The sequence below is a fragment of the Symphalangus syndactylus genome, chromosome 11, assembly GCF_028878055.3.
Source record: "Symphalangus syndactylus isolate Jambi chromosome 11, NHGRI_mSymSyn1-v2.1_pri, whole genome shotgun sequence".
NCBI lineage: Eukaryota > Metazoa > Chordata > Mammalia > Primates > Hylobatidae > Symphalangus > Symphalangus syndactylus.
The window spans coordinates 52852569-52869326 of NC_072433.2; the positions used below are offsets into that span (position 1 = coordinate 52852569).

Here is a 16758-nt window from a genome sequence, read left to right on the forward strand (position 1 = left end):
TTAAAAGGATCAGACATCATTATCAAGTAGGATTTATCCCTGAGATGCAAGAATGTTTTAACATACACAATTTAAATGATACACCACAATAACAAAAAAAATCATATAATCCTCTCAAAAAATTTATTAAAAGCCTATAACAGAAGTAAATACATTTTCATAATAAAAACTCCAAACAACATACATACAAAAGTATCCAGCTCAACAGAGTAAACAGTGAAATGCTGAAAGTTTCCTCTAGTATCAGAAACAAGACAGGGGTGTCCAATCTCAACACTTCTATTCAATATAGTAGTGAGAAATCAAGCCAGAACAATTAGGTAAGAAAAAGAAACAAAAAGGTATTGAAATCAGGAATAAAGAAGTAAAATTCTCGCTGTTTACAGATGAAGTGATTTTAAAATACAGAAAACCATAAAGACTATACCTAACAAACAAACAAAAAATAGAGCTAATATATCCATTCAGTAAAGTTGAGGCCATAAAAATATACAAAAATTAGTTGCATTTCCATATACTAACAACAAACTGAGAAAAAAGTTACAAAAAATCTTATTTATAATAGTATCAAACTTTTTTTTAAATTTTATAACTTCATTTAACAAAAGAAGTGAAAGATCTGTCCAGTAAAATCTATAAAACACTGATGAAAGTAATTGAAGAAGACACAAATGGAAAAATATCGCTTCTTCATGGATTGGAAAAAATAATATTGCTAAAATGTCCATACTTCACAAAGTGATTCACAGATCCAATGAAATCTGTATTAACATTTTAATGGCATTTTTCACAGAAATAGAAAAAATTATAAAACTTCTATGGATTCACAAATAACTCCAAATAGCCAATGCAATCTTGAAAAAGAAGAATAAAGCTAGAGGCATCACACTTCTTCATTTCAAACTATTACACAGCTATACTAATCAAGAATATGGTACTGATGTAAAAACAGACACATGGACCAATGGAATAGAATACAAAAACCAGAAAGAAACCCATGTGCATACGGTCAACTATTACTTTGACAAGGGCACCAAGATACACAAAGGGGAAGTATAGTCTCTTCAACAAATAATGCTGAAAAAAGCAGTCATTTGCAAAAGAATAAAGTTTACTTATACCATGTACAAAAATTAACTCAAAAGAATTAACACTTAAATGCAAAACCAGAAACTGTATAACATCTAGAACAAAGCATAAGGAACAATCTCTTTGACACTGGCCTTGGCAATAATTTTTCTGGCTATCACATCAAAAAATCACAAGCAACAAAAAGCAAAAAATAAAAACAAGTAGGATTAAATCAAACAAAAAAGTGTGTGCACAGCAAAGAAAACACAGAACATGAAAAAGCAACCCAGGGATTGGGAGAAAATAGATCTGATAAGAGTTTTATATCCAAAATATTAAGAATCTCACACAATTCAATAGCAAAAAAAAAAAAGTAAATCTGACAAAAATTTGCAAAGGACTCAAGAAGACATTTCTCAAAATATGACATGGAAGTGGCAAACAGGTTTATAAAAAGGTTCTCAATGTTATTATTCATCAGGAAAATGCAAGTAAAACCTCAATGAGATATCACCTCACACTTGTTAGTATAACTGCTGTCAAAGAGTCAATAAATAAATATTCACACTTGTTAGAATGACTGCTGTCAGAGTCAAGAAATATTAGTAGTAAGAGTCAGAGTGAGGAGAAAAGAAAACCCTTGTACACTGTCAGTGGAAATGTAAATTGATTCAGCCATTATGAAAAATGGCATGAAAGCACCTCAAAAAAAATTATATGATTTTTCAATTATAAGATTGAAGGTATTATATGAACCTTCAATCTTACTTCTAATTGTATAACCAAAGGAACTAAAATCATATGTCAAAGACATATCTGTACTCCTATGTTCATAGCCAATTATCCACAATATATAGAATATTATTCAGACATAATGAAGAAGGTACTGCAATTTCTGACAACATGGATGAATAAATAAGGTAGACATTATGGTAACAAGTACAAACTTTCATTTACAAGATAAATTCTGAATATCTAATGTACAGCATTGTAAATATAGTTAATGATACTCTATAGTAGCAGTCCCCAACCTTTTCAGCAGCAGGGACCAGTTTTATGGAAGACAGTTTTTCCATGGATGGAGGTCAAGTTGGGGGTGGTTTTGGGATGAAGCTGTTTTACCTCAGATCATCAGGCATTAGATAGATTCTCATAAAAAGCACACAACCTAGATCTTTTGCATGCACAGTTCACAAAAGGGCTCACACTCCTATGAGAATCAAATGCTGCTGCTGATCTGAGAAGAGGCAGTGATCAGCCAGTAATGCTCGCTGGCCCAATGGTCGCACCTCCTGCTGTGTGATCGGATTCCTCACAGGCCACAGACCAGTACTATAGACCCCTGCACTACAGTATACTTCAGATTTGTTAACAGTGTACATCTTAAGAGTTCTCACCACGCACACAAAAATTGGCATCTAATGTGAGATGACTGATATGGTAATTAACTTTGCTGTGTTAGTCATTACACAATGTGTATGTATATCAAATCATCAAGATGTACCCTTTAAATAGGTAACATTTATATTTGTGGAAAGAATCATATGTCTAGAAAGAAAAAAAAGGAACTAAAGGACACATTCTCAGTAAGCTTCATACTGAACCAGACAAAATTATAGAATGATAGTTATTAAGATATAAGGCAACAGTTCAGAGTTTATTATATACTGGACAATGTTCTAAGCTCCCCATAGACAAAAATTTAGATAAGAATTCTACATAATAAGTAATACACATTAAGCTATTTTACGTTTGTGGAATTTGTGCCTATAGAGTTTAAATTTCTCATCTTAGCTCAGGTGAGGAAAAATGAAAAGTTGAAGTGAAACATAAGATTAGATTTTCTTAGATTTGGGAAGATGCTTCGTATTTTGATAAAATTACTGCATCTTAATTTCTATAGGATCACCTCGGAAACCACAATAGGATTAAAAATTAATGTATCAGAAAATATGTGACATCTATCCACAGAATTCCTAGGACTTCTGAGAAAAATTCCACTGTCCATTACTCCCCTCACACACTTCTGACATGAGGCAAAACCAGAACTTTAGAAGTGGTTTCACATAGAGGTGGAAACATGCACGGACTTTCCCAGAGCCCCCAAATCAATGGAAGAACAGTCAGATCACGCGGGCCCTCATAGGCCAAGGGGAGCACTTTGGCTGTCACTGTGAATATGATGGTGGATCACAGACGAGGATGGAGAATCATCAGATAATTTAAGAGCATGGGACAGATGATGTCCCTCTTTGACAGCAAGGGAAAGAAATAAACCCAGGTGTCTCAAAAATCATTTCCATGGGAGAACTTCCCAATTCACATTTCAAGGTCTGGTTCTTTCTTGATTTCTGGACGTCTCGCCCATGTCATCTACTTCATTCACTCCCACCTACCTGGCTGGATGGCTACTGTCTCCTCACTCTTCACATTCCAGGGCTCTTTCCTTTGCTCCAAAAAGGTGATCAGGTCCGGCTTAGAGACAACAAGACCTGTTTTATTGGAAAAATAAGCATGACTCTTACTGAGGGTTCTTTTTATTTTTTATTTTTATACTTTTTTTTTGGCCCCACAGGACAGGATTAATTTCTAACTTAGTACTGTGCTCAGTAGAAAAAAGAAGGCATTATAGAAGATTCTTGAAAAGTATTTCTCAAAATACTGTTTCCCACCAGCTTCTTTAGAATATTTAGGAAGCATTTTAAATCTGGGGATCCTGAGCTTCTCTTGCAAATCTGACTGAATCAAAAACAAACCAAAAAAAATTGGATTTTAAAGTGTAAGCAACAATAGTTTATGTCAACCAATTTCTAGAATCACGACTAGAGTGAAACTTGTTCATCACCTCAAATAAAAAGGCAAATGTCAAAATCAAACATTATGAAATTTTTTCTACATCAACAAAACCCCTATTTTTTTCCTGAAAACAAGAATCTAAAACTAACTCATACAAAGCACAAGATCCCAAGGGACATTCTGAAAAGAAAAGAAATAAAACTCTTAGTTATTAGACATTCTGAAGGCAAGTTATCCTCACCCAGAGAGACCAGGTTTCTGTAGTTTTCTAACATCACATCCTGATACAAATTCTTCTGAGCTGGTTCCAGGTGTTCCCACTCCTCCAGAGAGAATTCTACGGCCACATCCCTGAATGTCAACAGTCCCTGAAATAAAAATAAAGAATACATTGACCATGTGGCCATGGCAGAGTTCTTCATTTGTCCCAAGATGAAATGACAGTTATTGGTTCTGACTTATATGAGTGACCTGAATTATTCAGTAAGATCATTTTTAACACAGTAATATTTTCTAATGTAGTCTCAAACTCTGTGGAAAGAGAATAACATAAAATCCACAAAACTAGTGTAGATATTTATATCGACTGTAAAATATAAAACTAAGGCATTTTTGGGTGCTATATTTACATCATCCAGAATCAGCTGTGTATAATTCTCAGGTGCAAAAGTCATGGTGACTTAGAGGCATACTTCTCAAATTGTATAGTATACAACAATAAACTGGAGATCTTCTTCAAAGGCAGAGTCTGATTCAGGAGATCTACATTTTGAGTTCCTGCATTTCTATATTTTTTAATTTTTAATTTTGACACAGGGTCTCGCTCTGCCACCCAGGCTGGAGTGCAGTGGTGGAATCTTGGCTCACTGCAGCCTCGACCTCCGGGGCTCAGGCGATCCTCTTATTTCAGCCTCCTGAGTAGCTAAGGATACAGGCATGAGCCACTATGGCTGGCTGAGTGTCTGCATGTCTAACAAGTTCACCAGTAGTGTTAATGCTTCAGGCCCCGAAGCCACTTTTGAATAGCAGAGAGGTCGAACACTGAGGAAAGAATTCAGGCATGATGTGAAACTGAGAGTTTTATGAAATTTACAAGTTTTAACAGCTAGAATGGTAGTAATCCTTTTTGAACATACGCTATCTATCAGATATCATCCTAGCAGTTGTTTACATATATAAAACCCAATAAATAATCTATGAGAAAAATTATATTCTTCCTCTTATATAAAAATTATTTTCCACATATTTGCTATACAGTAAAGTTTGTATTTTGCCTCAGTTTATCTGATTTAGAATTTATCTCAAAGGGACATACCGGCCAATATACAGAGACAACCTTAACAGAATGTTCAGAGAAGATTTCATAACTGAGTAATGAAAACAAGTTAAGAAAGCAGCCACACAATAGTGATCAAATAATGCTTTCATTTTATGTGCATGTGTGCACATAATGGTAACTATATACACATTAAAAGTAAGAGAATATTTCTGTGTAAATAAAATTTAAAAATATTTTAAATTGTATAAGAACTATAAAACTCTTTGTGGGTGATGCCTTTTTTGTGTCCTTTTAACAAAACTTTATAAAGACCAATACACACAATGAAATCAAGTAAAAGCTCTTGTTTCTGAGTCTGGTATTTTTTTTCAAATTTTTGTTATGTTTATTCTATGTGCTATTATATATTTTAGAATTTTAAGACAATAGACGTATTTGTTGTATGTTAATTCTTGTTCTTTCTCTGAAAATATAGAGAATAAATAAGCATATGCTTGTGACGTGAGATGAAATAAAATGGAAACCTACAGAACTGAGACCTGCTTCAGAACTTCCAGTCTTAAAAGCTGTTATCTCCTGTCAACAAATGTGAGAGCCTTTACTCTGCAAAGAAAGCTACAAGCAAAGGGAAATCAAAAAGAAATGGGAGTCTCTGGATTAAATGTGATGGTTTATACACATCACTCAGTAAATCCTCCCTCCTAGATACTCACTACAAAGACAAAAATGATTAACTTTATAGCGAAGGAATCTGGTAAAGAGCACCTGAACCAAGTGAATGAAGTTAGCATTGTCTGTAATAAGACAAATTGGCATCAGTGCTAACGCACAGATGGGCCCATAATCATTGCTGTGATATGGGTGGAGGGGAAAAGTAAATCATAATCTTAATATAATCATAAAAAAAATCTGTGGGGGAAGATACAGGTGACCATAGTTCTTCAAACTGGCCATGTGACCCTACTTAGAAGCCTGGGCTGAGAATCACTTAGCTAAGCATTGCCTCTCAAGGTTCAATATGCATACATATCATTTGGTATTCTGGGCCCCCTCTAAGTAATGTGATTCTGCAGGTTTGGAAAGTTTCCATGAACTGGCTTCTTTAACAAGTCCCCTGTCAATGCTGATGTTGCTCCTCCTAGACCCATTATCAATAGCACTCAGCTAGAGGAAGCAGACACAGCACACAGAGTCCCTTGCACCCAATACTCTAATCACAACAAAAATACTTTTCGTTCACAGCGAGGACCACCAACCACTGTCCTGAAAGATCACATCCTTTGCCAGCCATTTAAAGTCTACAGATACAGACACTGGAGAAGACAGTTATGTCTAAGTCAGCATTTGGAAAACAGCATGGATACATGCATTAAAGCAGTGTTTATTGAGCTTGTACTATGTGCTCACAGTATGCACTGTGCTGGGAACATCACATGGTGTGAGTTAAGCCATATAAACCCCTGCGATGTGGGTCCTAAGTATCCCATAATTCCCAGCAGGATTTAGATAACAGCCCAGCCTTTCTATTTCTTCTTGTTTCCCTATCACTATAAAAGCTAACTATAGACAGATAGGAGGGATACAGAAAGGAAGGAGTCAAGTTTAGTTCACAAGAATTTCTCCACTGGGCGCGGTGGCTTGCGCCTGTAATCCCAGCACTTTGGGAGGCCAAGATGGGTGTATCACTTGAGGTCAGGAGTTCAAGACCAGCCTGGTCAACATTGTGAAACCCTGTCTCTACCAAAAATACAAAAATCAGCTGTGCATGGTGGCACACCTGTAATCCCAGCTACTCGGGAGGCTGAGGCAGGACAATCACCTGAACCGGGAAGGCAGAGGTTGTGTGAACCGAGATGACACTATTCCAGCCTGGGCAACAGAGTGAGATTCGGTCTCAAAAAAAAAAAAAAGAAGACGAAGAAAAAGAATTTCTCATTATTCTCTTCCTATCCTTACACTGACTTTGTTACAACTTGTGGAGCAACTACTGGATCCGCAGAAATGAAAAAGAGGTTGCCAGGTGGAATGTTTCTAAAGGTACTGGTTTCAATAAGAAAAAAATTTAATTTTCAAATAATTTTGAAAAAGTGAGTCCTTTGCTCCCATTTACCTGCTTTTGGGTTTGGGGAAATTGTGAGCACCACCTCTAAAGAGATGACAGCAGCAGCCACCCAGAAGTCTGACCTCCTCTAGTCAGTTCTATGAGGGGAGGCCCAGGGTAGGGACAGACCTGGACCAGGCTCAGAAGAGGGTAGATTTGAGCAGAGCTGGGGCAGGGGCTGGGCTAGGCTTCTCATCTCTACATTGCTGCTTTATTTTCAGTTGTCTTTCCTAAGCCTGACCAACAAGAACTTGGCTCCCATGGTTTGCCTTGTTTTAATAGTTTAAGCTTCATCCTATTTTGTAACATGCAACAACAAGCAATTTAACCAAAACACGTAGGGCTTTCTAGGAAAATTATATTAGTAGCTACATAATTATCTTTAACAAGAAAAAAGCAATATAAGTAATAATTATAATAACAACTCTTTTGTCCATGGGTGGCCCTTCAGGTGGTGACATCAGAACTCACAACGTCAACATAAGGGCAGTGTCCCAAATCAAGCCCAAGTCCCCTGTACACCTCCATTCTTGCTCCTGACCACATGATGTTGAATTCAACCATTATCCATCTGCTTTAGACTGAAAGTTCCTGGATGGTAGGGACTATGGCTGCTGCATCTGTTTTCCTAGTGGCCATATGAAATGGAAGCAATTGGTTTACCTATCAGTATAAGTCTCCAGGCCTCCTCCTTGTATTTCACCCACACATTAGAAAACTGGAGCAACTCCCACTTGGATACCAAATAAGGAGATTACTTCTGTTAAAAAAGAAACAAACCCTGATGACTCATTCTTCTCTCTCTGAGATGGAAGCAAGATTAGCCCATTGTCAGCCTGTCCCCTGCCTGCACAGGATATATAACCAAGTGTCCCCTAGGTGCTGGTGAGAGAGTCCCTGGTAACTGTGTGATGAAAACCCAATAGTGATTCAGGCAGGAAAGACTCAAGTTGTCCTTGTGGAACCAGAATAGAAAATTGAGTTGTCATAGTAGGGCCACAGATCCACGATCCAGGTATGTTATTACCTATACCTGATCAGCTAACTCTTGGGTACAAGAAAGGACAAGATTACCCTACTCCAGTAACACAGCTCACAGATAGGCATAGCTTTACTCATGGCTCTGGACAGTGGTGGCCCCACCCTCCCTCTGCTAAGGTGCTGCTTTACACTTACAGATTCTGCCATGAGATTCTGTTTATAAAAAGGAACCCCTAACAGAACTGCTGTAGCTCACTAGACAAGGTCTTGAAAACTCTGAGGGCCTCACTCCGAAAGTAGGGCTTTACAAAGTCCATGTTGATCTCTCACAATGCAGAAAATGTCCCCTGGATTTTCTATATATCCTGAGTCCAAAGTCTGGCCCTGTCTTGTGGATCCCAGGTGGAGACCAGCCTTTATGTGCAGACCCCAGGTGGAATCAACCTGGCTCTGCAATTCTTGTGTGTTGCTGTGAAGAAAACTAGAGGAGACAGCCCCCCAGGAAGGCTGCTCTCACACATCCTGGAGAACCCCAGGACCTGGGTTCAGAATTCGCAGCTGCAGATTTAGGTGCTGGTGGCGCAGGGAAGTGGCATGCACCTTCTGCACATTCATGGGCATTTGGGAAAGAGGATGGGGGGAATGTTGAGATTCTCAGGCCTACTCAATGTATGTGTGTGTCTGGTTGCTTTCCAGCCCCCATGGTCTCTGAATCAGTTTCAGGTCTGAAGACGCCAGGGGCATGGAAAGACAGAGCTGGAATGGCTAACTTATGCCCTGTGAACTTATTGTTATAGAAATCTAGTCAAACTGTTCCAGAAGCGACTAAAGATCCCAAGTAAGCAGAGACCATTCTGCCTGCAGATTTTGGGGGCAATGGGCACTTTGCTGTACAAATGTGGGTTGTGAACAGAAATCAAAGAGGGAAAAGACCCACTGGAGTGAAGTCTTACAGGCACCTTACAGGTTTATATTCTGTGTGGTAATTCTGGGCAATGTTTGAAAAATATAATGAAGAAGAAAATCATAAAATCATCTCCAACCCCAGAAAAACTATCCATAGTGGTAGAAAAGAAAGAAAACTGTTTTATGACATAATTAGCCCAGAACGTAAAGGACATGACAGGCAACCTGCTAAGAGATTAGAAAAACACCCACTGGTGAAAAGTCACCATAATTAGTCCTCAATAGAAGACCTGACAGCGCCATTTGTCATAGAGTTCATCCTAAATTCACCTGGGAATTGGGAGGTCATCTGTGTTTTTTAATTGGCTATAGTCAAAGGAAAAATAAACTTCATGTCTTCGTGACAGGCAGATTTGCAACTTGGAGCCAGGTGCCTGCTCTCCTGTAGAAACTGTAGGACACGGCTCTATCTTCTTTGCTATTTACATTTTACATCAATGATTCCCAGTTCCTAGAGAAAGGGAGTACTGAGTCAAAAAGACTGATAAATGGCCTATTTAGCTGTTAGAGTGATTTAGACAGCTTGTAAAACAGAAAAATAATTTACATATGAAAGTTTTCCAAAGTAAATGCTTTAAGAAAAAAAAAGAGAGAGAAAAATTTGTTTCCTTATTTTCAAGAAGGATTAAGTCTTGTATTTCTAACTTGTATTTGCTCTTACAACAGCCAGGTCTAGAGCCATGGTCTTGAGCTCATGGACATCTGAGTTCCAATAGGTGCTGGACTCAGGCACCTGCGGGGTGACCTTGGGAACACTGTGTACACATAAAGAAGGGGCTTGTGGAGAAGTAAAAGGAAGAAGAGAGGAAGGTGCTATTGAGCCATAAGCAGGGGGCAGTACCACGTTGGTGGAAGGACTGGTTTGTGCTAAAGATACTGGCCCAGGTGGGGCTATGCTCTGACATATTCCTGGGTCCATGCAGGCAGATGAGATTGTGATTGGATGGTCCACAAGCCTAGGTTGATGGAGAAACTAGGCTGCTGCTGCGGATTCAGTGTCTGGGACTACAACAAGCCAGGAGGGCTCAGGCACTTGTGTGGGTTTTTGGCAGGAAACTGGAAGCAAAGGTACTGTGGGTGCAATTCCTGACAGTCAAGCCTTCTCCTGGGAGGGACAGGGACATGTCAATGCCTAGTTGATATGTTCAGGAGTGGGTGGGAATCATGTGGTGGCATCTGGGTGGGGGAGGGGGTCTCTTCTCATCTTCTCAGAACTCCTTTCCTCTCTGTCTTCAGTCCCCTCTCACCCTAGCAGGAGACCTGGAATCAAAGGACAATGCACAGTGGGGCAGCCTGTGGGCAGAACAGAGCCTCCCTTCCCCCAGACACTTGGGAGTCTCTCTCCAGCCCAGGCCTCTGTGAGGTCTGTCTTCTGACATCAAATGTGTAGATTTGCTGAACACCAATCCTCCAACACCAACTGGGTGCCAACAACTTAATTCTGACACCACGCAGAGTCAGCACAGGCCCCACAAGTTCTGGGCTCAGTCCCACAACACTGCCCCCACTTCAGATGCCAGTCACAATGCCTGGGGCCCTATCTATACTTCCAAGCTACTGCCTGTAATCGAGGGCACCCATAACCCTATCCTTAAGTTCAATCATTTCAAAGATCTACTCAAATAACTCAGCAAATCACTTTACTTATGTTTATCAGGTGATCATAAGGATACAGTTCAGAACAGCCAAATGAGATAAATACATATAGGGCAAAACAAAAGTAGTGGGAAAAGATAGGAATATTAACCTGGTAAGTAGCTGTGATTAAAGAAATCCCCTATCTTTTGTGTTTTCCAAGAACAGCTTACTGCAAAATACCACCCTATTATGACTTTGATGATGCTCCCTGATTTAGTCATCACAAAGCCACAGACTCTCCAAATTCCCCTTCTGACTCAGCTGAACAGTTCTGTCTTCAGTGTTCAGAATAAACTACTTAACAAAACTTTGTATTTTTCTCCAGGTTGCTGGAATTTGACACACTCACAGCCTGGTCAACATTTGACCCCTCCCTAAGCCCCTCCTAAGAACAGGCTGACATGAGAGTGAAACATTCTCTGATCTGGAATCCGATTTTGGCACCTTAATCCTGCCCTTCCCCTCCTACCTTCTGAGCTTGTTTGCTCCTCCCTGTGAAAGAAAGTCTTTGTCTGCCTAACCTTTGAGATCCACAAAGATTTTACAGCTGGTGCTTTCCCCCTGTTGCAATACTCCTTTAGAATTAAGGAACTTCTTACCTAAACCTGAACTTGTTTTATTTTATAAAATCAAATAAAATGTGGGGAAGGAACTGGAAACAATATTTTACTGCAAGCCTCGGTTAGTCTGGGGGAACACGTGGTAGATTTGAGACTCTGCGTACCACACATTAGGAAAACACAGGGGGAAAACCAGTTGTCGGGGCAGTGTTAAAATGATTAATGAGTAGGCGATTATGTGGAAGTGGTTGTAGTGCCCTGGGTTTCTAGGGAGAAAAACCAAAATCAGGACAATAACAATTTCTATCCTCAGAAAGAGTCTCCCAACCCTCCTTCCATCCCAACCCCAAATGCCTCTTTCTGTGGATTTTCAGCTTTCAGCTTTCCAGAGCTCTGTAGCTTCTCAGTATAAAGGGCTCCTTCCATGGTTGGGGTGAGTAGGCTGGGACACCTGCAGGGAAAACTCCCCTGGAAGAACTAACTGGGCTTCAGTGACCTCTTCTTGCAGGCTCAAGACTGGGTTAGTTTGCACTCACTGAGCTCAGGCTTCTGCTTCCCAGTCAGGGTTATTCAATTAGTATTCAATGAGAAAATGCCCAGTGTTTGAAGAAAGCAAAACTACTCAGTGTTTATAGAATAAAGGAAACTGAAACGCCTTTATAATTTATACCTCAACAGAAAACACTAAAGTATCTATCCCTTTCAGACAATAGATAAGCCACTTACTTATTTCCATGATAACAGATCATTTAGCAAATAATCCTATATAAGCAATTCTAGCAGGTGCTAAGTTCAGCATTAAAGCCGTACATCCAAGGCCAGGCATGGTGGCTCATGCCTGTTATCTCAGCACTTTGGGAGGCCAAGGCGGGAGGATCGCTTGAGCCCAGGAGTTTGAGACCACTCTGGGGGCAACACAGTGAGACCCACATCTCTACAAAAAGAAAAAACAAAATAGCCAGCCATGGCGGAGCACCCCTGTAAGTCCCATCTACTTGGAAGGCTGAGGTGGGAGATCACTTGAGCCCAGGAGGTTGAGTGAGCTGTGATCACACTACTGCACTTCAGTCTGGGTGACAGAGGGGAGATCCTGTCTTCAAAAACAAAAAATTAAAAATAACCTCAACATCCAGACAAGAGGCTAAAGAACAAAGATACCCACTGTCATAACTTCACCCTACAAAAAAAAGAAACTGATGTTTTGATGAAACTATGTAATTCACCAATTTACCACACATTGTTGTGAAAATGTATTCACTTTCTACAACCAATAATGAAAGAAAGATTTTCTCCATTTCTTTTCCCTGGCAGCATTTCCAAAAGGTGAGCCCTGAGATTCGGTTTTAAATTACTCCCAAAAAAAGAACAAACCTGAGAAACTTACTACTTCACTCTGCTGAAGAAAAATAAGAATTTTTAGCAATGAAGTATATGACTTGATATTTTAATTTTCTGAAATCCACCTTTCATGGTCTTGGAAATGTTTTTTATCTTTCAAGCTCTACTGATGAAATTTATTTACACTAACTGAAAAACTGAAGTAGAAATAAATGAACAAATCTTTCTAAGGCAGCAAACACAGGGAGTGGTAATGCTCATTGGAACACAGACATATCTGGCTCAAGTGTCAAGTCAGGTCACGGTATCATTTGGGACATTCTCCTACCGCAACACTGCTCATTAAAATGCTCAGGGACCATCCTCCCAGGAGATCCTGCACTGTGCCCCATGGACACCGCAGCCGAGTTTGCACCACCTCACTGGGGTGGGGCTTTTGTTTTTTGGTCCTTTGGGAGTTTTTCTCCCTTCACAAATCTGAATGAATCTAGGGGACAGGAATCATTTGTGACTGTTTCCTCTCAATACCAGCAAACGATTGGCTGACCAGCAATGTGTCTCCAAGGGATGAAAACTAGCTTTGAAGAAATAAAATCCTTACATCCCAAGGGGTTATCTTTTTAGGTTAAGGGTGTCTCAGATTTCTCTCAGCCCCAGGGCATCCAGCTGCTCCCCTGGGGGGCTACATTTCCATACCTTGGGCCGTCCTCTAACAAGAGGTGACCTGGGGCTGACAGTCACTAAACACTCCAAGAGAAATGGCCACTGTGGGCATCTTGAGTCATCCCAGACAGTTCTGAAATTCAGGAACAGGAAAAGACTGGATAGAGGGTGGCTATACAGGGCCCTGTAAAGTTTCCAAAGCAAAACCTCAAGTCAAAAGACATTCTTTCTGATAACGTGTCTGTGCCTAGGGAAGATGAATGAAAAAGAGGAACAAAGATGTTTTTGCAGTGGAGTGTCAGGGATTTTTTATTCTCTGCTTTCCTCTCACGTGAAATGTATACCAAAAAAACACAAATCTTTAAAAAAGTGTCATCCACTGTTCTGTGAAATCATGATTAATGAGTAAAATACTGTCTGAAATGTACAATAAATGACCAATAGTTAATAATGTTGTGAACTGGAGAGGGGAAGTTAGCCTTTGGAAATGTCGGGAAGGAACTGGAAATTTAATATTTTACTGCAAGCCCAGTTAGACTGGGGGAACACAGTGGTGGACTTGAGACTCTGCGTGCCACACGTTAGGAAACCGCAGGGGGAAAATCAGTTCCCCTGCGCAGTGTTAAGATGATTAATGAGCAGGCGATTATACGGAAGTGGTTATAGTGCCCCAGGTTTCTAGGGAGAAAAACCAAAACCAAACTCAAATGCATTTCTTGTAAATTACAACTTTAGGGGAAAACAAAATTCAGACTTAACGAACCACAAAGCTTCAATTCACCTCCACCTGCATAGTATAAATAAGGCAACTACAGAACTGTAACCGATCGGTTATTTAATTTGGTCCGCTTCCTCATGCACCTTATAAAAACCTTTCCTTCAAGCCCCTCTGGGGATCTCCGAACCACAAACCAAGACTGCAGGCTTCCCATGTCACAAATCGCTATTTGCTCAAATTCTTCAACGTTTTAACAGTGACTCCCTTTAATTCTTAATAGGAGAAAGAAGTGACTGAGGACCCCACAGGGCACAGTTTTCCCACACACCGAACCTGGGTCTCCCCTGAGACGCTCCCGTCCTCACCGCACAATCTGGGGGAGACGCGTGGCTGCGGCGCGAAGCTGCCCAGAGAGGGCTCCGGCCAGGGCCGAGGTCGCTCTGCGGGGTCGGGACGGGACAGGACGCGCGGAGTCCCGGCTGCCGGCCTGGCCGCCATCTTGCAGCGGAGGGGACCGAGGGCCGAGCTGGGCCCGCTGAGACTCGGGGCCCAGACCCCGGAGCTGACTGCGGGGAGGCCCAGGTGCCCCTACAGCGGGTTCCCGCCGCTTCCGACCACCCCCCTCCCTCCTCTGGGGACCCCCGACCCCGCACACTCACCATTTCCCAGCTTCCGGGATGCCCTGGCGTCTTAGCTACGGATCTCCCAGTGCCTGGAGGTCACAGAGTAACAGAGGCTCTGTTTATTCTCAGAACGCGAAGCCGCCTGGGCCTCCCACAACGAAAGACTCAGAGCTGCGGGGAGGAGACCCGAGCTCTAACTGCAGCCGACAAAGGCCCCCGCCAAATCCCGGAAGCCGCCCCTGCTCTCCGGCTTCACTCCTGATTGGACGGCTTCCACTCCAGCGCCCCTGATAGGATAAAGCTCCATGCCCCGCCCCCTTATTATTAGTGCTTTTTTTTTTTTTTGAAAGGGAGATTGGCTTATTGAGGTGGGGCCGCCCGCTGCGGGTATTACAGCTAATTAAGGGGTGAGCTGCCACTTGAAATGCACTTGCTCTTTCCCTTACCTGGTTCTGCTTGTATAAGACATCTTATTAGCTAATTAAGTTTAAGAAGAAGTACATTTAGACACCTTTAAAGAAAGAAAGACCCTCATCCCGTCCCTTAGCACACTCTCTTACCACACTGTACCCCACTGCTAACGCCACTGTTGGAGGGGGCCCCTCAGCTGGGAACAGAAGACCGTACACTTCATTCACGTGTTTTCAATTAGGCCCTTGCATGATACATACACTGAACCAGTGCAAAAGCATCTTATAGGGGCATGCAGGCTGGGGTCCCAGAAGGATGGTGCGGGCGGTGGTGGAACGTGGAAGAGGGGCTGGCCTCTTCTAATCTGCCCGCATCTCCTGGAGTCTGCATCACTGGTAACGGGGCCGCTGACCGTCTGTCTGTCTTTCTCAATCCCTTCAAGCTCAGGGAAGAAGGGTCCTTGGCAGCGACAGGGCTGGGAGCTCAGTTCCTCTGGGCCGTGCTGGCTCAGGCTCAGTGGCCATGGACTCCTCAGCCCTACCTCTGGTTTTTGTTTGTTTTTGCTTTTGTTTTTTTTTTGAGACAGGGTCTCACTCTATTGCCCAGGCTGGTGCAGTGGTGCAGTCATGGCTCACTGCAGCCTCTGGGGCTCAAGCAATCTTCCCACCTCAGCCTCCTGAGTAGCTGGGACTACAGGCACATGCCACCATGCCCAGCTGATTTTTGTATTTTTTGTAGAGATGAGGTTTCACCATGTTGCCCGGGCTGGTCTCAATCTCCTGAGCTCAAGCGATCTTCCCACCTTAGCCTCCCAAGTAGCTGGGGCTACAGGTTAGTAGTCAGTTCTCCAACTCCTGAGCTCAAGTATTCTGTCTGCTTTGACCTGCCAGAATGCCCTATTCCTGTTTTTCTGGAGTCTTGGAGCTAGTGGCGCTGCAGCACCTCTGCTTTCAGATTCTCCTAGTCTTCTGGCTGAGTAGAAGGTGGGAGAGGAGGTCGGTGTCAAACTGGGTCAGGGCCCTCGGCCCCCATCTAGCTTGGTTAAACTCCCACTTGGGACAGTTCAGGCTCTGTGCCTTATTCAGTGAGATGTGTGGAACAAATACTTCCCTCCCCAAAGCAGAAAGATCCCTGATTGTTGACAGTCAGGATTCCATGCACTTGACTTGGCCTGGGGCCCAGCTGCCTCTCACCCTCTCACCCAGTTCCAGTCGCTGCACTCTGTGGCCTCCCTGCCACCAGATTAGGTGTAGACAATGGGTGTGGGACAGGGCTGCTGACACCCCTGGCTGACCAAACCCCTTTCCCACACTGAAAGGAGAAAAGACAGGAGGTTAGGGGCTCCCAGAGGCAGCACTGCTTGTGACAGCACCACGGGAGTCCTTAGGGCCTACTAAGGGGCTGGGCTGGAACTCAGGGTCAACTGCCTGACTCCAAAGCCCATGCATCTCCATGGACCTCACAACTCAAGCAGCTTCCCTAGGCCTTTGAAATCCTGGAGATTGACTCTTTTGCAATAGAAGAAAGATTCCTTTTGATTCTCATCCTTCTAGTACTCTTCACAATTGGAAATAATCCCCACCAGAGAATGCTTCTGAAATGTCTTGGAAACA

The 16758-nt window shown here is 42.0% G+C and overlaps 1 protein-coding gene across 2 annotated transcripts in view; it reads right to left on the bottom strand.

Moving 5' to 3' along the window:
• Positions 1–15002, bottom strand: part of ZNF267 (zinc finger protein 267) — a 42255-nt gene extending 27253 nt beyond the window's left edge. Inside the window, exons 1-3 of one of the 2 annotated variants that reach the window (XM_055298206.2) lie at positions 14771–15002; positions 4109–4235; positions 3468–3563 (exon numbers count right to left, since the gene is read on the bottom strand). In XM_055298206.2, the coding sequence (XP_055154181.1) occupies positions 3468–3563; positions 4109–4235; positions 14771–14773 (226 nt within the window). In that variant the 5' untranslated portion in view covers positions 14774–15002. Of the gene's footprint in view, positions 1–3467; positions 3564–4108; positions 4236–7910; positions 8007–14770 lie in introns of those variants that run through there. The other variant, XM_063612769.1, reaches the window with a different exon arrangement.
• Positions 15003–16758: the final 1756 nt, after the last annotated feature.